Source organism: Anguilla anguilla, chromosome 13 (assembly GCF_013347855.1).
Source record: "Anguilla anguilla isolate fAngAng1 chromosome 13, fAngAng1.pri, whole genome shotgun sequence".
Taxonomy (NCBI): Eukaryota; Metazoa; Chordata; class Actinopteri; order Anguilliformes; family Anguillidae; genus Anguilla; species Anguilla anguilla.
Genome location: NC_049213.1, coordinates 1,179,654 through 1,202,500, shown reverse-complemented (window position 1 = coordinate 1,202,500; position 22,847 = coordinate 1,179,654). Strand labels below are relative to the sequence as shown.

Here is a 22,847-nt window from a genome sequence, read left to right as displayed (position 1 = left end):
AAGCTCTGCACCCTCCTCTACCCAGTCACAGAAAGCTCTGCACCCTCCTCTACCCAGTCACAGAAAGCTCTGCACCCCCCTCTACCCAGTCACAGAAAGCTCTGCACCCTCCTCTACCCAGTCACAGAAAGCTCTGCACCCTCCTCTACCCAGTCACAGAAAGCTCTGCACCCTCCTCTACCCAGTCACAGAAAGCTCTGCACCCTCCTCTACCCAGTCACAGAAAGCTCCGCACTGTCCTCAAGAAAAGACTCAGGTTCACAAAGCAGCACACTGCTGTGAACGCAGCACCTACAATGCAATCGTTAATCAGGAGTAGAACATCGGTGCTAACAAAAGCAGAAATGTGTACGCAGTTCGTATATATTTGGGTCAGATTCTATTCAAACTAAATGCAGCCCCTGGTGTGGTTACACGCTCTGTGTGCACAGCACAGGTGTGTAAAACGCAAAACCCACACTAAACTAATGATCTCTTGTATTGTCAGAAGGCCATATGACCTGTCTCTCTGCTGTTATTATTATGCCCTATACAAGTTTGCACCGGCAAAATCGGGTATTTACAGCACTGGAACATCCCGACCCCACCCCACCCTATTTGATGACCCTCTGAAAACAGGCCTCAGCATGTCAGTCTCACTTTGACACATGAAACCTGCCACTGACCACCCTGCAGAGAACACATATTGATTTAAATGGTGTCAGTTATGTAATTTATTGTATGTAATACACTGTCAGCAGTTCACAACATTACTGATTCATTGGGTTACATTAGATATAAGTGTATCTGGCTTGATTAGGCTGATCCTGTGTTCATAAAGTAGTTAAGTTTGTCTGCTTGGAACAATATGACAACCTAGGCTGCTTTTTATGCTTTACTCATTCAGCTACCTGAAAGACTCCTGATTGGCCAACAACCACAGAGCAATCTGCACCAGCTTGTAGGCCCAGATGGAAGTTCAGCCCACTCCACTTTCGTTCATGTGTTAGGACGCGTTTTGAAGTCATCGTCTATGAAGAGAGGTATGACCTTCTCAGGGTAGTCAGGAATCGTGTTTCTCGAACACGGCTTGTCCTCTGTAACACCACACAAAAGATTTTTTTTAAAATAACATAAAAGCTGGGTAATCTGGTAAGAAAGTTCAGCAAAAGAGCGAATCACTGGGAAGGGTTGCTTTATCTGCTGGAATACAGGCACCCAAGTGTTCTTCATCAACCGCTTAACAAGCTCCCTCTGCAGCTCCACCTACAGGCAAAAGAGGCGATCTCCAAGCAGAGGGAAAAAACCGGGAAGCTGAAACAGGAACGCAACAGTCGTCTTTATCAGGCCACCGTCATGTCCAAGGTCATTGACTTATACGGCCTGCTTTACATTAACAGCATACAAAAAAGAGACAGGAACCTTGTATTCTGTGAAGCAAAAGGTTTATTATATGATACATCATGTATGATTATATTCCTAGATTCAATAATTTAAAAAAAAAAATTTTCTTTGATTATGTATGTTGTATTTTATTACACTATTTTAAAAATGGGGACCGTAAGGTTTGAGAAAAGGAGGCAAATGTTTTTGCAATTGACAAGAGCACTTAAAGTCCTTAAAGAAAACAGCTCCATCCTGGACAAAGTCATTTCAGGCAACATTTCTCACTATTTTCTTGGATTTTCATTCTTTTCCAGTATTAAAGTTTGTTTGATTGAATCTGCATCTGTAAAATCATTCCAAAATTATAGAATAAATAACCAGAAAAAAGCAGTGTCACTCATAGTAATCCTAAACATAGTAGGGTTCAAGGTTCAAACTAGAGACTGTATGCAACACAGAAAGAGTGAGCATGATAGAGGAAGAACAGTGGATCTAATTAAAGTACAAATGCAGACATGTCCAGTGATACAAACATGTGCAGTGCTACAAACGTGTTCAGTGCTACAAACATGTTAAGTGATACAAACATGTGCAGTGCTACAAACGTGTTCAGTGCTACAAACGTGTTCAGCGATACAAACATGTTCAGCGATGCAAACATGTTCAGCGATGCAAACATGTCATAAATGAGAGGAAGCAGTACTGCCCTGGCCAGGGATTAGGAAGGCAATTTGGGGTGGAGTGGGGATGGCAGGAAACAGGGGCGTGGGACAGTGAAGGGCAGGTGATTGGGTCAGAACCTGGGGAGGGGACGGGTGGAGCTGGGCGGTTGGGCAGCCTGCGTCATGTGCGCTAGCCAGTAACGGTAGAGTGAGAAGAAGGCGTGGCAGGAAACACTCAGGAAAAACAATCAGTCAGCAGGTCTTCACCGCATCCCCCCGAGGAAGGGGCCTCATGACACCCGCGGGTCATCCAGTGGCAGGGTGGTGACGTCATCAACCAGCCCTGGGGAAGCTGACATGAAAAGAGAGATTCCAGGTACAGATAGACAAATCGCCGCCTTCAAAGAAACATGCTGGCGTGAGAGGGGTGGTGTTGACAGGGCTGTGCTTATGGAAAAATTCCTCTTGTCACATATAGTTTTACCTGAAGCCTTTTCTTTAAGCCGACCAAAAGTACCTCTAAGCACTATTGCAGTGGTTTCTCAGCAATTCGGACAAAAATGTACAATATTAAATGTCATGGGTACATTATGCTCATTTTGTAGGTTATATAACACAAAACTAATACTTAGAAAACCCTGATGCTATTTTAAAGGAACTTGCACAATGTCATCAATGCAACACTAAATCAAATGATGAAGCATGTTGAGGGTCACTGCCTACACATTTGTTCTAGAGTATATTCCAGGACCACATTATATTATGAGAACACCTGATCTGGTGGATGGCTGGAAATCTTTCTGTGTTCAGTACTGCTTTTCAATTCATTTTTCCATACAATTTACTCTGTGCCCATAATGTTTATTTATAGACCAAAGACATTATGATTTCAGTGCACATTACCATATCCTTACATGATTCCTGCTTAGTTTCCTGGACACTTTAAAACGTAATAAGTTCCGCAATCTCAAACTCAACAAATTTCGTCACAATTGATTTCCTATAAATAATTTAAGTAAGGTTAACTAAATAGCTTTGCACAGTGGTATTTTTAAGATGGAACGTTTTGCCATGAACACATTGAGGGCCCAATGTTAACAGACAAGGCGCAAATGTCAATCGCTAGCTCTACCTGGAGGCTCTGGTGAATTAGGGCATGTCCAACACAATTTCAGTACTTCATGACACCAGGCTTTACAGCAACTACAGCACAGTTGTGAAAGAGGCTGGTTCAATAGGAATAAGTTAACTGTGTGTGAGAAGAGGGTTTGGTTTCATTTCCAATGAGGTCATCCCATTTTATTCCCTTAAAAACAACAGTTAGTTAGTGCCACAGCTAACTTCATCATGGTTGACAAGCAAGCACATTACCAGAGGTTCCGTTACGATCCTTTCTATGAACCATTACTCGTAGTATCAAAACAGAGGTGAGACTGAATAGTTTTAATTTTCATATTTATTTTCCTCTCAAACAAAATATATTTTACTTTTTTCAGTGCTTCTTTGTTTCTTTGCTGTCAATTTTTGTTGAAAACCACAATTTATAATAAACAAATTACTTGAACTAAGTTTAATTTCAGACATGTACTTGATAAGATGGATGTACTAGAGAAACTCCATAGCCAACCAGTCTCAGCTTGTTTGTGCATTTTTTGGATCAATTTATACACAACTCTTATGAACTGCACTCCAAAAATACATTTTCTCCCATTATTCTATTCAATAATGCAATTCCAAATCTCTGAAAGCAATATTCTGCAGCCTTCTGCTGTTACTTCAACACCCATAATACACTGCTTTACAACTTAATTTGTTGGGCGGTCCCTGGGGTGGAGAGGGGTGGTGTGGGCATACATATTCAAATTATTATAGCCATATCAACTGCGCTGTCTAGGAAGTGTGCAATTCAGCCTGGCGAGTGCCATATGACAGTAGAAGTTTTATGCCATTGAGAAGTGCAGAAGGAAAGATGTGGTGCGCTATGCCAGGCTGCAGAAAGCTTGGGAAGACGTTGAATATCATTGTGTGTCCACAAAGAACATCGCCAAAGGAATGGCTGGCAGCAATACAAAAAATACAGGAATTTTCCGGTAGGAAAATACTCTCACATTCGAGTATGTATGTAGTTGCCATTTCACACCTGATGATTGTGGCCAGGGCCGATCCGTTCCAAACTGATGAGGACGACCGGGAAAAAGTAACTGAAGGACAGTGCTGTATCCTCTGTGTCCTTCTGGAGTGCTAGTCTGAAAAGAGGATAACTGCTTTTAACTAAGCTGCTTTTAACTAACGTTAACTAAGCTGCTTTTAACTAATGTTAACTTAGCTGCTTTTAACTGAGCTTAACTTAAATGATTTAACATCATTATGAAAGCATAATAACATTAGTTAAAACAGCTTAACGTTACCAGGCTGGCTAACATTGTCTCTTTACGCTGTGATGTGATTATTGTTGGGAAGTTCGATTCATTAAAATTAATCAGTAAATTCAAGTCAGTACATCAAGATGAATCAAGTTTTCAAGTCGTTCTAGTCATTTTTGTATACTTCACCCTTAATAAAACACTCACTGAACAAATATAGTATTCACATTCTAGTCCTCCCTATTCGGCTCATACACTCATACACGGCTCCTGGAAAAACGTAGCTGCTCACAATGCAGCATAACAAATGCAGCATAACTATATTTATTTTCTCCCGCCTAGATACTACTAGGTCATGATGCCTCTTTATTAGAATGCACACCTTTTAATCAATGAAGTTACTAGCTCCAGTCAGCACAACAACATCTTTCCCACACACAGCAAACTCTCACATGGTGTGAATTCACCCTTAGTTCAATGGCTAACTGGTAGCTACAGTATGAAGCTTGAATGAAAGGCTATTGTGGTGATGACTGATGAGGTCATGTGTATAGTTGCATCTCATAAAAAACACGTTTTCAACGTACAAAAAAGCCAAGTTACTCAAAAGTATTGATATCAAAATGACGCCAAGTTACGGTACTACAAACAATATAGGCTATCTTGCCTCACCGAAATTACATAAGATGTATTTCAAAGCAATGCTACCCAATATTTCCTCAATTCTTTCAAGTCACTTGGCCCTGTGTGTATAAGCATGCAGTACATGGACAGGCCAAACATATGTGTGGATGGCTTTCTCAAAGTCAAGATTGATTGAATAGGGGTCTATATGTCCAATTTATATTGGTATGTATGTATTTCGCTGCCCAGCCTTTCTGTTGCGTGAATGATTGTATGTTTCTTGGTATAAATGTCTGTTTGTAAATGTGAATGTAACATGCTGCGAGGGAAATGTCCCCATGGGGATAAATAAGTTCTCTATGTATGTATGTATGTATGTATGTACAATATGTATTTTACATGCATTATTTATTGTACGTAGCAAATATACAATCACTTGTACATTTACTGAAATTCAGTTCAGAAGCAAGTGTAAACATATGTTTTCCGGAGAAATATGCTTCCTGAAGTTACTGACCAGCAATTTTCCACATGAATTTCAATGTGTTCCATGAGGCAATTCGAAATATTCGACACTTTGATCTGACACAAAGTGTGCATGACATTGTGAAATGGTAAGATTACAAAACACAGGGCCAAGTGACTTGAAAGAATTGAGGAAATATTGGGTAGCATTGCTTTGAAATACATCTTATGTAATTTCGGTGAGGCAAGATAGCCTATATTGTTTGTAGTACCGTAACATGGCGTCATTTTGATATCAATACTTTTGAGTAACTTGGCATTTTTGTACGTTGAAAACGTGTTTTTTATGCAAAGCGTTTTATTATGAGAGTGAGAAATGCGAAGTGACCCTGTAAGAAACGGTTGTGGATTATGGCTATCCTTGTGTGAATTTGTACATTCTGATGAGTGTGTACTGTTTAGCAGTTTCGGTTTGCTATGTATGTAAAACAGTGACTGTGACAAAGGGTGCGGTGGTGTAAGTGTAAAACGCAACAGAAACGCAGGTGAAATATGGCCAGTGTATATACTCACGGATTTGACGGCCATCCAACGAGCCTTGATTGAGAAAAGAATCAGCAAGCCCGTAGAATTAGAGCTGCCTAGGTCGCAACTTGTGTACCCTGCTGTCCTGCTTCGTTGTGTGTTATTTCGTGGAGATGCACTTTTAGTGTTTGTAAGGTTTGTAAGGCATTTTGATAGGCTTATCTGCAGGTGGGAATCCTGTTCGCTGTTTCGCTAAGCTAGAACCGGAAAACTTGATTGTGGAGAATAGGAGCAGACGCATATGTCCCAGCAGGCTTTGCATATGAGAAAATAACAACAGTGTGAGAGAAATTAGGATGAAATTATGAAATTGCGTAGTTGAAACAATATGTTTTTAGCAGAATGGGCATGTAGGTGAAGGTTGACATGATCACAGACTATAGTGCGGAGTAAGTAAAGTGACCATGAGCGAGCTTAGTTTCCTTCTGGAATGGTATATATAATAGTCGGTGTAAAGTATCAACCGTTAAAGTGAAGGGTTAAGTAACGTGTGAAATCTATTGCACTGATGATCTTTTCTCATGTTCAGTACCAATAATTATACTTATGAGTGAGTCATGATTTTAAATGTAATGTTTTAATGGGGAGTTACAGAACATACATACGTAGTAGGCTAATTGTTTGTATGTGGCTAGATAGAGAACAGGGCGAGGTAACATGAATGGTGAGATTGGTAACAGAGGTGAGACTGAATAGTTTTAATTTTCATATTTATTTTCCTCTCAAACAAAATATATTTTACTTTTTTCAGTTTGCTGATAAGAAGGTTTCGTATGGTAGCCAAGTGAAGAAATATAGTTAGTAGAAATGGCACAGTGGTGAACTGGTGTAACTTTTTAATAAAAGGAATACATTTGCCGTCATGAAATGCATATGGGTTGCCGTGAGTGAGTTTTGGTAAAGAAAATATAAAAGCGTAAGAAAACGTTAGTGTAAAAGAGGGAATTATCTGCCTGAGGGCAAGGCGGTATTCAATCCTTCAACCGGAGGTTTACCAGTCTGTGACTTTGTTAGTGCAGCACCATGACATAGCTATGCAATGCGTGAAATATCATTAGCAAACCTGTCCGTGGTTTTAAAGAACACAGGCCAGTAAGCACAGAAGAGCTCCCGTTGAATCCATACGGCTTTGCAATATTGTAGCCGGTTAATAACTGAACGTGCAGACGGTTTACGTTCGGTGAACGGCGGGTAGATATGGTGCAAAAGCAATAATTGAGAAGTAGTAGACAATTATTAGTGAGGGTAAAAGCAGGTCAAAGAAACATGTCCCTAGTTGGGTTTGAACCTAAGACCCCATGTTCCCAAGACTGTAACCTTACCCACTAGGCCACAGGCAGATTAGCTGTTTAAACTAGAAATGTTTCAGAGTAAGAAGGTATGGGTATTTTGCGTGTGTATGCGAGTTTTTGATTGGGTCGTGAGGGTGAGGATTTGGCTGATGTCGGTAAAATGTCCAATGGGGAGACATGTTGTTAGTGGGATAGGCGGCAGGAAAAATAAGAATGAGAAGAAGAAGAAGAAGAAGAAGAAGAAGAAAGAGAAGAAGAAGAAGAAGGAGAAAACGCAAAATCCCCTTAGTTTGGGGCTTTATTGTGTGGACATGTGAAGTTGTTTATGAAATCTGTCTGTTGAAATGGGGTCGGAATGTACAGAATTTAATGTTTTTAAGGCCTGAGTGTCTGTGGCTGTTGTGGTTATTTCTGTGGGGAACCCTGAAAAGTGCCAAACTCTCGGTGCTGTATATGTATGGGGCATGCCCCTGCCAAGGCGTAACTTGGCGGGATGGCATACCTGCCATCCCAATATGACTATTCTCTTAATTCACTCTTAATTCCCCCACGCTTATTTCACCCACAATTTATTTAAATTAAATTCTCTTTTATATATCCACCATATTTTAACTAATAGATGCATTCTGTCACGATAAAATCAACTCAGAACCTATTTATATTTCTTGCTTGCTGTGAACCTGCTATTGCTAGGCAACATCTTTCATTGTAACCCAGTAATAAAGGCTTTTTACAATGGTTAGAAAACTATCATCAGTTGGGGCTAGTCCCCTCAGAATAATACATATGTTTTTGAATTCCTTTTGCAGTGCTTGTCCTGGAATGTTCTGTTAGCTTTTGCATTCAATAACAAATTCCACACAGATAACATTAGACTGCTCCAGCATTCAGTCAACATTTGTATATGCCTATGTTTAAAAAAAATGTGAAGGTGATAAGATTTGAAATGAAATCCAGGGTGAATTGGACTAAGATGAGGTTGGGTCTGGTTCATGTCGACACAGAGCCATGTAAATGCAGTGGCAGCACGTGAGTCCCTGAGCGCTGGTGTGACGTGCAGTGAGTGTAATGCCTTCCCCTGGACTGCCCCTCGAAGCACAAAGGCATTGCCATGGCAGGGGAGGTAAGAGATCACTGCAGATCACACTGAGCATCGTTACTTCACAGCGGCGGTAACCAGGGGCTTTCTCCTTTCTAATTACGGTATCGCGTCAGAACAGAGGCGAACAAAAGGAATGCGAAATGGGTGGATGGCCACATCGCTTGAATGTATTTTTCTTTTCATTGTGTACGCTCAACTTTTATTGGCAAGTGTTCCAAGGCTTTGCTTTTGGCAGCATCCCAAAAGTTCATAAATTCACAAAAGCAGCAACGGGGAAAGTGGAAAACAATCTAGCTGCTGCGGCCAGGAATCGACGGGGAAGACAATGAGCCTTCCTCGAGCAACTACGGCTCGTGTTCAGGAAAAACAACATCTGGGGCCGCCGACAATTCAAATGAGAGCAGCTTTGAGGGACAGAGGATGTCATTTGTGATGGTGACAAAACAATAATGGGCGAGTCCACTCTGCTTGGTCTGCAAAACACTTTTCTTCCTGTGGAGCTTTTCCCCTGCCCGTTAAAACGTGTGTAAAAGAGCCTGGAGAGAACGGTGTATGCTAACGCCGGCTCTAAGCCGTTTCCCGGCCTGTGTCAGCACGGGTAAAGCCAGCCCATAAACTGCACCATAAATAGGGGTAATGACACATGGTAGTAAAAGTACACTGAACAAGCTGCACATTATATTCCTTCCATGTGAACTGTTCAAAGGTTCCAAGCCCTTGAATGACAATATTTTGGTTTGAGGAGTGATGCTCTTCACTGCTACTCAAGATAGGGCAGTATTTCCCTTCATAATTGTAAAGCCCTTGGGGTGAACATGATTTAGCGTAATGTGAATTTAAGGGGAAATGGAATCTACAGCAACTCCTTTTTAAAGCAGTGTGAGGACCCATCCATGAGCCAAACAGAACTCAGCTCAAGCCTATGAGGGAACTGACTCAAATAGATTTAATATATCTTTCAACATAAGGAGAGAAGTAGTTGGGCCAACACAGACTGAGGATGTTCAGTTTTTATTCTCACCATTTCTTTGTTGTTGCGATTGTGTCTCAGCTAGCCTGAGGTGTGATTCTCTCTTGCTTTAATTACTGATTGCTACAATTAAAGATTGTATTATTGCACCGGACCTATATGATATATAAAATATCATAAGTACTATAATAATAGCGTTCCTCACATATGATGAATTCACTGTCTGGTTGGCTAAACATAAATGTGTTCAGGTCACTTGCAGTCTCAGGGTTAACCAAGTGTGTGCATAATAATCAATACCAACTTCCCAGCTGATTTTGCCCTTCGCATGCATTAAACCAGTCTCGTTTCTTTGTACTCTCACCTTGCAGTCAGGACACCTTCAGGTCACTGAAAGCAGTCGCCAAACAACTGATCAGGGAGGTACGTCAGGCATTCGCGTATTAATGACTGCAGTTGTTCCAGGATTTGAATTCCTGGTCTAATGCAATCACGCAGTAGGCTTCTGACCTAGATTCATTGTCGCATCCTGTCAAATAAATCCCTTTGGGGAAAAAGTAAATTTCACTCTAGGTTTTAAACAATCACAGAATGATCTCTCATTGTGAAAGAGCTCACGGAGTGCTTTAGCCCTATTAAGAGTCAGTAGGAATATGATTACAAGGATGTACTGTAATTCTATTATCCCCATGCAACAAACCTCAATTCCACATTTAACCTCTGAGTGCACACTTTGCAAGCATTAACTATCCCTCAAAAGTAGTGGGGGCAATAAATTAAAGAATTAAGAGTACATTTCATCATATTGCAGTAATGGAACTCTTCACAAGTTAACAATTCTATAGCTTCAGATATATACAAATCCAGGTGTAACAGGTAAAACAACTTCTAAAATCTGTGAGTTAAAGAATGGTTCTATTCTTTCTTACTATCTGTGAAAACTCTGGGCTTTGTTTATCATTGTTATTGTCACTCTGATATTAGTGGCTCGATTGCAGTGTGCCTTCAGTTTATAGTATGCAGCTGCATATTACTGCAGATTTCCAAAGTACCATGATAACTTGGGATTTGCTGCATACGAACTTTAGAAAGGTCTTGACTGTGGCATGCAAGTGGAGTTCCATATCAGCTGATCCCCAGAAACCCTCCTACTAGTCCTGAAGTTCATTGGGTGCATCCCAATAGTTTTCACTCCTCACCCCCTTTCCTCCACTCCCCAGGTGCATCCCAATACTCAAAAAATGCATCCTCCTTTCCTCTATTACCACCTCATCTTCTTCATGACCTTTGACTTTTGCCGTAGGCACGGCAAAAGTCAAAGAGCACACTGTAATCTGGACTTAGCCCATTTGGTTTTGATCTTGATCCATTTCTGAGAAATACAGAAAGTCTTGAGAAAATCCCGTGCTAGTCTCCAGCTTGAAGACATTCTGCAATCTGCCCAGTATGGGTTTTGGAAGCTGTATGGTGAGCTGAGGTTTGGATCCAAAGTCAGACACCTTTTCCATTAGGCCACAGTCTTCAAATGTTACTATGTGAAACTATGAAGTTTACTAGCTTAAACTATGAAGTCCAAACGCAAGGGAAAAAAACTTTTCTCACAACATGTTTTGTGCAGATGATGACAGTTCTGCTTCTGGGCTTCTCGGCAACTCCATAAATTGTGGTGGACCACAGTTTTATAGTTGCAAGAACAATTAAGCAGGAATTAAGCTGGTTTATGGAACCAGTGTTAGTACAGTCACAGCATAAATGTTGTATACAGAGTTTAGCAATAAACAACAACATCAAAAAGTTCAACTTACAGAAGCATAAAATACAGTACAATTATACAATACTTATCATTGCTATGCAACATAAAAATGCAACAATTACACAGAAACCCGAAAACGGAACTTTGATCATATCTCATGTGCATAGAGTTACATAGAATTCCTAGTTTCCTAGTTTTGTGATCACATTAAAATCAGCAGGCAAGTCAAGTTAATGTTTCATTCATGCACTTGTGAAGCTGTTTTGCTCTGTCCTGGCCGTACACTCTGTATGTCATTCACAGCTAAAATGAGCAGGCCTCAGTAGCTTTCGCAGAAACACATACCTCTTTCATAAGCTTCCCACACACGTCACATATTCTATTCACATGCCTCTATTTTAGGGATGTAACAGCATGTTCTGTTGGGATATTAGCTATGGAAAACTATAATTTGTATTATGGCTCTAGCTTGGCCTAAGTTTAAACTTACATTTTTATCTTTATTGATGTAGCACTTACTGGTATGGGTGTGTTATGAGTCAGTCCAGGCAAGGTTACTCACACACTCACATACTCTTATGTTCTCATACACTGTAAGGTGCATAGCAGCATCGGCTAAATTAATATAATGTAATGGAAGTTTAAGTGCTGACCTGAAGCAACAGACCTAATGTCCGTGTTAGCAGTGCTCGTTTTAAAGCTGATTAGGCTGTTATTAAATATATATTTGGTGTTACCGGATGGCATAGTCAATTTAAATCAGACCTTTTCTACATCCAGAAACCATTAATTCTACATTAGGTTTTAGTAAATACAGTGCTGGTAGTACCAGTAGACTAACCTGCACTGTTTCTAGTCTATCTAGAGGCTCACCTACCAGGCAGAAATCCAAGAGGAAGTGCTTTCAGGAATTACTTTCATTCCATATTGACTATGTTGCATAATCCTTGATGTGGTCATGAAATCATTGCGTAACACCTGGGCACACCTCTACCCTACCACACAACATCAACATTTTTTGCTATGTAGACATATCAAATAACACACAAAGGTCAAAATATTTCACTACTGTAATGTTTCACTTCCTCTAGCCTAATCAATGTGTAAAAACCTGGCACAATATTGATGGCTATAGCTGAGCCAGTTTTTACCATTGCAGGTCTTTGGCTACTAGAACTCCCAGCAAGGAGCGTGGGTCCGTTTACTTGAAGATTTTTTATTTTATTTAACTTTTATTTAACCAGGAAAAACCCCATTGAGATTGAAATCTCTTGTGCAATGGGGGACCTGGCATGAAGTTACACAAGTTACAAACATCAAATGGAGAAAGAGATAGCAGTGTAACAGTAATTACAAGTAGTGCAGAGGTTAAAAACAGGAGCATATTTCAGTCACACCCACAGGAAAGCAAAATCCAAGAAGAGATCTCATAGTTGTTTCTTTCATTTCTCCTAGACACAAATGAGCTAATTTAATACTAAGGTGAGACCAAAGGCTTTTTCTCCTACTTCTCAAATTCAACTCAGGAGAAACAATCACATATAATTTCATTTATGTCTGACTCTGATCAAAACAAGAGATCTCTAAATGATCTTAAATAAGTCTAATTTAGGTTTCCTGAACATAGGACCATGAGATCAGAAAAAGAGCTCAAAGAAAACTCAGCTATGACTCCTAGGATCTCATGATTCTTCTCAAATATGTCTCATTTTTCTCATAGTGACCTCATGAGAAACAACCGCATCTCAATTCAATATCCATTCGTCTTACTGAAGTCTCAAATTCATCCTTTCATTATCTCATCTTTTCTCCTAAGGGGGTTTTAGGAGCAACAATTCAGATTGAAGTGATCTCAAAAAGACATACATTTGAGATCTTACTACTTTCTCAAGAGTTAAAGAAAAGACTATCCTGAGCAAAAGATTTTTTTCTCTGGGCAGAGTCATGAATTACATGTTTGAAGTCAGGAATTGAAATTTATTTGTAAAGTTTAAGAATTCTTTGAAGATTGTTCAAACTGTAAGTTGCAAAATATCTGAAACCCATCTTTCCAAATTCAGTAGAAGCACGAGGGAGTTTAAATAGTATTACATCATTGGAGCGGAAGTGATAACTGTGTATTTCTAATTAGTAGACAGCTGAGGTAGGAAGGAAATAGACCAATTATTGTTTTATAAGTGGATCTATCTACGCAGATGTAATGAAGTCAACCCAGACCATTTATAAAGCAGACAATGATGGGTTAATGATTTAGCAAATGAAATGAAGTGTAAGGCACTATGGTAAACTGTGTTCAAGTCATGTAAAGTAGAGTAGGAAGCATGCATATGACCTGCAATGTTTTTCCTATTCTTTTTATGTATTTATATGCATCTGGGTAATTATTATTTATTTATTTATTTTTTTTTTTTTTGTATATTTCAGCCTGCAGACTTTATGTATTGTTGACTCCAATAAATTCTGTTCGAAATGAACTGTAGTTGGCCACCATGTATTTGGGCATAACTGCAGTTTCTGTAGTGACATGTGACCTGCTGCCAACTGTGGAAAGGGAAGGAGGGGTGTGTTTTTTCTGAAAGTTCTCTGTCAGTTTGCAGGGAGGGCAAGCCTTTTGCATGGAGAGCGATGCTTTACTGTGCCTATTGGAGGAGCCTCTCTTTTAAAAGTTATACCCTACTTACATTCTAATTTCATGTTTGCCATAGTCTATTTGGGCAGATTTATTTGGATGAGGATTCCCCATCCTGTCACATGGTCCAGCTGTGCAAGATGAGCAGTCCTCTGCATTAATGACTGCGCAGCTGCACAGCTGACAGCAGGGTGAAGCCATGCACCTGGCTAGCTGCATGCATGCAACAGGACATGCATGCTAGCCTGAGGACATGCACAACATAACATAACGATGAGAATAGGCCATTCAGCCCTGTAAAGCTTGCCATTTTCCTAACTGAATTGCACCTAGTGCCCTGATTACCTGCAGACTAGATTGCATTTAATACCATATCAACCCTGGTCTTGAAAACCCCCAGAGTTTCTACCTGACCCTGCAGGCTATTCCACACATTGACTATTCTCTGTCTGAAAAAAATGCTTCCTAATGTCTGTGCGGAATTTACTTTTTCCTAATTTACCCCAAAGTCTCCTTTCACTAAATTTGAGCAGATTGATCATCTCTCCTCATAGTGTTTACCTTTCATTCCAGGAATCAGTTTGGTTGCCCTTCTTTGGACCTTTTCCAGAGTCTCTATATGTTTCTTATAGTATGGTCCTCAGAACTGCACACAATACTCTAAGCATGGCCTAGCAAATGTATTGTATAAGATAAGTCTTTTTCAAATTGAGCACATGCCAATTTTGTTCCTTCCATTAATTAATCCTGCCTTGTGTTTTTATTTCCCATTTTACATTTGGCTATATAAAATTTAATTTGCCAGGTTTCTGCCCATTTCTGGATTCTGTTGCAATCTTCTTGGATTACTTTGGTAGATTCCAAAATATTAGCTGGGCCTCCCAGTTTGTATCATCTACAAATTTAACTCATGTACTTTCAATGTCCCTGTCAAGGTCATTGATATAAATGAGGAAGAGCAGTGGTCCAAGCACCAATCCTTGTGGGACTCCACTTCCCACAATACCCTTCTCAGATAAAATCCCTCCTACTACTCTTTGTGTTCTTCCCTGTAGCCAGTTCCAAACCCACTCTGAAATACCTCCTGTAATTCCAAATGTCTTTATCTTGCTAACAGGTCATGGGGTAACTTATCAAATGCTTTTTGGAAATATAAGTATATAATACCATAAGCCTTGCTATAGTAAAAAACACTTGGTAGCTTCTTCAAAGAATACCAAAAGGTTTTTTGGGCATGACCTTCCCTTGCAAAACCATGCTGGATATCCCTTAGGATGTTGTAAATTTCAAGATATTTTCAACAATTCTTACTTATTCTAAATTCTTACTCCTTCCACTCTTTCTCTCTCCACCACAAACAGGAAGTGCATGTCAGACACAAGCAATCAAGCAAGAGCTGCCTAGCATGCAAGAGTTTGGTGGCCTGCTAGCCTGCATGCTGCTAAACTAAGCAAGGATGTTTCAGGCAAAGGGCGGGCTAAAAATTGGTTGGGTATTGTACATGAGTGATTAATAGGGATGTCATAAAATATTGAAATATAGCAACACGTTGCTATAACAAGAAAATTTTGAGGCATCTATGTATTAAAATTACAATTTTTTTCGGTGTTTTGTGTTTTATTAATTTAATTTAATTAATAATTAGATGAGGCTGTAAATATCATCAGAGTGGTGGGTTTCTGCACCAATGATATTTGAGAAGATGTGTGATTGAATGCATCAGAGTCATCATGTTCATTCTTTTCTACTCAAATAAGTTTAGCCTAAATCCCCCCCCCAATTGTTTTCACGACCGTGTCTGTGACTGACTTAAGGAAGACGTTTGGAGGTCATTTATGATTGACACCTAGCAGTGTTCAAAACGGTTCTCGTTTTTTTCCACCGTGTTATGAAACGCTGTTGCGCTGCGTTTGACAGAGATAAGTGGATCCGCAGTTCCTTTCCCAAGGTTACCCACATCACTCACTTCTGGCCTGACTCACACCCTCTGGCTGTTTTAATTAGTCGCTGCAGCTGTCCTCTAAGGCATGCTGGGAGCGGCTGAGACAACCGACCAATCACCCGAGAGAGAAAGCCTTCATGTGATCCAGCGTTAGGTGAAAAAAAGCAATTGTGACACTTTTAACAAGACTTCTCCACAATAAAGAATAATAAAACTCGTGGCTATGAAATCTAATATACATATATCCTCCTTGTTCAACTTTCTGTTGTTTTCCCTGTGAAAAACAACAGAAAACATATTAGGAATTATAATAATGAGTACTTTCCAGTGCATTTAAAGAGCTGCCACCCTAGGTACCTTTACCCTCGTCGTCATTATCATATTTGGAGCTATTATACAGTAGATCAGCATTCCCTTCAGGGTTACCTCGAAATCTCAACCCCTTTGAATGTCTGCTGCAGTTAGGGATTGTGTTGGACTAAGGCTGGATTCACACCAGATCAGGCAATGCGGCAAAAACGGCAGTCTTCCCATTCATTTGAATGGGGGTAGTGCGTTTAGGTTGCGGCAGTGGGGACCGCATGTGCCGAAAAAAACGGCAAGAAAGTAGAACCAGAATCAACTTTTGCCAGAACGCAACCTGACGTCACGCTGCAGTGGCTAATCACGTAAGTTGTTTAAATTACCATGTAGCATTCCACTGTTTACCGAGCAACTGTCAGATGAATTACTGACGCGATTCATTTCCTAAGATTTAATTTTATAATTGTCATCGTGATTTGACAGTACCGGGTAATGGGACGAGTACCGAAACAATAATTAAGCTACTAGCTAAATATCAATTCCGAATGTCGGCTGTATAAAAGATTTGCTATTTAGCAGTTCTTGCATGTTAGTTTATTGTACCTAGCACTATGGAGTTCATGGACCGATGATACTCTCCCAGTCCTCGCTTGGTTTATTTCGTGTACCCAGCTTCGACGTCTGCGTCTGGCTGGCAGTCTATGCTGCAAAATAACGATAGCAAGAAGCTTCCTTCGATTTGCGTTTGTGTCCATTTTTTTTTTAGTTAGCGGACAGGAAATGGAGGGGGGGGTTAAAGTTAACAACATGACGTCACACAAATGGGCCGTGTAGTGACACGCCCACAGCGCCGCACAACCCTGCGGCAAGGTGCCGCATTGCCTGACCTGGTGTGAATGCAGCCTAATAGCGGCTCTTATCATGTGGCTCTGAAACGTCCTGGCATTCACTGTCTGTCTGGAACGAACCCAGCCCTGTATTCCAGACCGCCTTCCACGTGCTTTGACAGAAATTTGACTCGTGCTTCTGTGGACCCGTGATTGCAAACCTTTCAACAGAGAGGCTCTACACGCAACAGTTTTTGCTGTTCTGATTATTTTTAACAATAAAAACCGTCCCATGAGTCATTCTTTCTCCCAGCCTGGCCATGGGCCCAATGTGACTCTGGCTGCATGATGTCTCATAATATGTGCACTGCTGACATTTACATATGGAATAACAACATTACAATAATGCGACAGCCATGAGAGTAGAAGCTGACCACATGCCTGAGTGTAAACATGTACAGAAAATTCTAGATGGTTAGAAATATGCAGGATATTGAGGGCAGATGCTTTATGGGAAATTTGAGGCAGATTGTCAGTCAGCAGTGTGCACAGAACCAAATGTTTTTCTTGGCATGTTAAACCGAGGTTTGTCCTGATGTTTCCGTTAAAGTACATTTTTACTGAGAGCCCAAGCCTGGCAGAGCTCTGTGGGTAATGCTTGCCATTTTCTTAGTGGCTGGAAAAAAAGATCAACAAAAATGCACTAATGTGCATGTGCAGGGTGTTTGCATTTTGTTTTGCAGGTTGCAATAAAGTTGTGGGTATTTACCGCGTTCCAGGAGAGCGGCCATAGTAAATTCCTTTGGGCTTTTATTTTAATTGGCTCTTCCATTTGGTCTCATTTGGAATGTTTTATACCACAGAATACATAGTTACGCAATATGTTTTGGTAGAACAGACCTAGAAGGACAGCATGTGCATGCAAAGACACAGAACTTGCGCGCATGCACACAAACATGTGACCACACAGAAACAATCTCCTTATTGGTGCATTCAAACACAGAGATATGCACACATACACATATACACATCCACACACACCTTATTGGTGCATTCAGACACAGAGATGTGCACACATACACATATACACATCCACACACACCTTATTGGTGCATTCAAACACAGAGATATGTTCACATACACATCCACACACACCTTATTGGTGCATGCAAACACAGATATGCACACATACACACATCCACGCACACCTTATATACGATACAAATGTTCATTGGTTGTGAACAAACATAAACTTGCAAATACAGACATTTTGTTTGTATCCTTCTGGACACATATATTCCAACTACTGTTGTTTGTTTCCTTAGTCCATTCCCTGCTTATGGATATTTACTCATTACTGGTCTGGATTCTGTTTTGTATCGTGTGTTGTTTACAGAAATGTTGAAATTACTCCCTTCACTTCATTAAAACCCTGGCTGCCGAGTGTGGAAATTAAATCAAAATCACATTTGGAGATTTCAGATCCCGCATATTCCACAAAAACAAACTTAGTGTTCATTTCTGCTCAACTGCAAATCATACATACAATCCTAGAATGTTTACTTTTTCCTTCAGCTTATGTTGTTTATCACTTATCTTTTTTTACAATTAATATGAAAAACAGACTGTTTACATTGGTATCCTGTGTGGGTTTGTCAATCAGGAAAAGGCTTTAAATAGTTGGGTTCTGGATATGCACTCAGAAGTTTTGGTGCAGAACAGGGCGTGATGAAGAAGGCACACTGCTCATTCCATTCGGTATGTGAGTCCATGAACCTGCAAAGAGCCAAATGCTGATTCCTGAGAACGAATATCAGCTCGTTACAAATACATTACAAATCAGGCAAACAAACTGCACTTCTGTCACACATTGGCCATTTGAATTTATTAAGACATACATTTTATGGTTAATTCCATATTTATCTGAGTGAAGATAAACTATTGGTAGTCTTCCCAAAGCCAGTAGCTGCAAGACATTATAACACATTGTAACATTGTAAATGAACTGCCTGCAAAAGCAGAAGCCCAAGTCCCATTACGATAGAGTTTTATTTTCACTGGTTTAGTTTATAAACGAGTCTAATTTGTTGCTGCTCAATGGTTCAAACTGCAACTATTGAAATCCCACTGGCAAACAGCCTCACATTACACACATTTTCAAAAAAAAGGAAAGAAGAGGAGGACTATGGACATAAATATTGAATGTTGACAGCTGAATATAACAACATACAGTAGGCACATCTATGTTGAAATGTCTCCACATTTATACACATTACATCACAGCTCATCCACTTCTGCCTTACAGTGCGTACCCTTGAAGTCTCCACATTTATGCACATTACATCATAGCTCATCTACTTCTGCCTTACAGTGCATACCGTCGAAGTCTCCACATTTATGCACATTACATCATAGCTCATCTACTTCTGCCTTACAGTGCGTACCCTCAATGTCTTCACATTTATACACATTACATCATAGCTCATCTACTTCTGCCTTACAGTGCGTACCCTCGAAGTCTCTACATTTATGCACGTTACATCATATCTCATCTACTTCTGCCTTACAGTGCATACCCTCAAAGTCTCCACATTTATGCACATTACATCATAGCTCATCTACTTCTGCCTTACAGTGTGTACCCTCAATGTCTCCACATTTATACACATTACATAACAGTCCCTCAGCAGGCACTCTTATCTAGAGCGATTTGTAGAAGTGGAGAACATCAGTGTTCATCGGCAGAATGCAAGCATGTGGTATCTACATGAAGGCACAGAAGGCCCATTTAATAATCAATAAGTGTAATCTTAACGTAACATACCAACAAATTATATGGACAGGGAACTTATCTTTACACAATCTATGCCTATAACATTAATCCGGACTGACGGACGGACAGAGGTGAGGAAGAGGATGCAGGTGATGAGGAGGATGCAGGTGAGGTAGGGGATTTAGGTGAGGTAGAGGATGCAGGTGAGGACGATGATGTAGGTGAGGTAGAGGATGTGGGGAAAATAGAGGATGTAGGTGAGAAAGAGGATGCAGGTGAGGTAGAGGATGCAGGCGAGGAAGAGGTAGTAGGTGAGGACGAGGATGCAGGTGAGGAAGAGGATGCAGGTGAGGAAAAGGATGCAGGTGATGAGGAGGATGCAGGTGAGGTAGGGGATATAGTTGAGGAAAATGATGCAGGTGAGGAAGAGGATGTAGGTGAGGAAAAGAATGCAGGTGATGAGGAGGATGAGGTGAGGTAGGGGATGCAGGTGAGATAAAGGATGCAAGTGAGAGAGTGGATGCAGGTGAGGTAGGGGATGCAGATGATGAGGAAGATACAGGTGCAGAAGAGTATACAGGTGAGGAAGAGGATGTAGGTGAGGAAAAGGATGCAGGTAAGGAAAAGTATGCAGGCGATGAGGAGGATGAGGTGAGGAAGAGGATGTAGGTGAGGAAAAGGATGCAGGTGATGAGGAGGATGAGGTGAGGTAGGGGATGCAGGTGAGATAAAGGATGCAAGTGAGGGAGTGGATGCAGGTGAGGTTGAAGATGCAGATGATGAGGAAGATACAGGTGCAGAAGTGTATGCAGGTGAGGAAGAGGATGCAGGTGAAGTAGAGGATGCAGTTGAGGTAGAGGAAGCAGATGAGGAAGGGTGTAGGTGATGAGGAGGATGCAGGTGAAGTAGAAGTACAGGTGAAGTAGAGGATGCAGTTGAGGAAGTGGATACTAATACAGATGGCCCTATTGTACTAATTCAGATTATTCGATTTTACTCATTCATATTGCTCTGTTGTGTTAATTTAGATTGCTCTGTTGTACTACTTCAGATTGCTCTATTGCACTAATTCAGATTGCTCTAATTTATGGCTTTATGTTGTCTGTTTATCGGTTTACACTATTATGTGCTAGCCCCTGTGTACCTGACTGATCTCCTTTCACCTGTGTAGCTGACTGATCTCCTTTCACCTGTGTACCTCACTTATCTCCTTTCACCTGTGTACCTGACTGATCTTCTTTCACCTGTGTACCTGACTGATCTCCTTTCACCCATGTAGCTCACTGATCTCCTTTCACCTGTGTAGCTCACTGATCTCCTTTCACCTGTGTAGCTGACTGATCTCCTTTCACCTGTGTAGCTCACTGATCTCCTTTCACCTGTGTAGCTGACTGATCTCCTTTCACCTGTGTAGCTGACTGATCTCCTTTCACCTGTGTACCTCACTTATCTCCTTTCACCTGTGTACCTGACTGATCTCCTTTCACCTGTGTACCTCATTTATCTCCTTTCACCTGTGTACTTGACTGATCTCATTTCACCTATGTAGCTCACTGATCTCCTTTCACCTGTGTAGCTCACTGATCTCCTTTCACCTGTGTAGCTCACTGATCTCCTTTCACCTGTGTACCTCACTTATCTCCTTTCACCTGTGTACCTGACTGATCTCCTTTCACCTATGTAGCTGACTGATCTCCTTTCACCTGTGTACCTGACTGATCTAATTTAATCCTGTGTAGCTGACTGATCTCCTTTCACCTGTGTAGCTCACTGATCTCCTTTCACCTGTGTACCTGACTGATCTCCTTTCACCTGTGTCGTTAAACTAGCAAAAGTGGATATGGACACGCCCTAAATGCACTTGCGCCATGCACTTTAGACCGTGCGCTTAGATCGTTAAAATAGAGCCTATAGCCTTATAGTTGAGAGAGCCGGGTGGCTGAAATAAGCCATAGAGTCTGTTAGACTGAGCTGTCAATGATGTCACTGGACAGATGCATAGAGTCTCTGTTAGACTGAGCTGTCAGTGATGTCACTGGACAGATGCATAGAGTCTGTTAGACTGAGCTGTTGGTGATGTCACTGGACAGATGCATAGAGTCTGTCAGACTGAGCTGTCAGTGATGTCACTGGACAGATGCATAGAGTCTGTCAGACTGAGCTGTCAGCGATGTCACTGGACAGATGCATAGAGTCTGTTAGACTGAGCTGTCAGTGATGTCACTGGACAGATGCATAGAGTCTCTGTTAGACTGAGCTGTCAGTGATGTCACTGGACAGATGCATAGAGTCTGTTAGACTGAGCTGTCAGTGATGTCACTGGACAGATGCATAGAGTCTCTGTTAGACTGAGCTGTCGGTGATGTCACTGGACAGATGCATAGAGTCTGTTAGACTGAGCTGTCAGTGATGTCACTGGACAGATGCATAGAGTCTGTTAGACTGAGCTGTCAGTGATGTCACTGGACAGATGCATAGAGTCTGTCAGACTGAGCTGTCAGTGATGTCACTGGAGAGATGCATAGAGTCTGTTAGACTGAGCTGTCGGTGATGTCACTGGACAGATGCATAGAGTCTGTTAGACTGAGCTGTCGGTGATGTCACTGGACAGATGCATAGAGTCTGTTAGACTGAGCTGTCAGTGATGTCACTGGACAGATGCATAGAGTCTGTTAGACTGAGCTGTCAGTGATGTCACTGGACAGATGCATAGAGTCTGTTAGACTGAGCTGTCAGTGATGTCACTGGACAGATGCATAGAGTCTGTTAGACTGAGCTGTCAGTGATGTCACTGGACAGATGCATAGAGTCTCTGTGGTAAGACTGTGTCAGGGCTGCCTGCATGACTGTGTTGGCCCTTACCCTTTGCTCCTTTAGCTATGCTGCCATAGGTTTATTCTGCTGGGGTTATCCCATATTGCACACAGGCCCCTCTCTCTCTCCTGGTTGGCTCACAAATATTCTGACCTGCCCAATGACTATATTTCTTATTCTTCTCTTTTCCATAAGACTGACCACTCTTCTCCACGTGCAGTTGGATCAGCTCCAGATCGACGCCTGTCCCCTGCCAGATAGTACATTACATTTATTTAGCAGACGCTTTTATCCAAAGCGGCATACAAAAGAGCACATCATGGTCATTGGAACAACTACAAAACGCAGGTTCGATAAGGTACAATACTCATTTTGTAC

General features: G+C 41.0%; 2 protein-coding genes across 4 annotated transcripts in view; both read right to left on the bottom strand.

Moving 5' to 3' along the window:
* Nucleotides 1-1,518: 1,518 nt before the first annotated feature.
* The window catches only part of LOC118210812 (NLR family CARD domain-containing protein 3-like), a 131,566-nt gene continuing 110,237 nt past the window's right edge, over nt 1,519-22,847 (bottom strand). For 2 of the 3 annotated variants that reach the window (XM_035387259.1, XM_035387261.1), the window contains exon 10: nt 20,719-22,719. Coding sequence is in view for 1 of the 3 variants with exons in the window: in XM_035387258.1 (XP_035243149.1) it covers nt 2,318-2,379 (62 nt within the window). In the remaining 2 variants the exon portion in view is untranslated. Of the gene's footprint in view, nt 2,380-20,718; nt 22,720-22,847 lie in introns of those variants that run through there. The other variant, XM_035387258.1, reaches the window with a different exon arrangement.
* On the bottom strand, nt 18,741-20,633 carry LOC118210974 (putative protein TPRXL; the record flags this gene model as incomplete). The annotated part of the gene is made up of 1 exon (XM_035387532.1): nt 18,741-20,633. A coding segment is annotated over one exon (882 nt), but the record flags the coding sequence as incomplete, so codon positions are not given.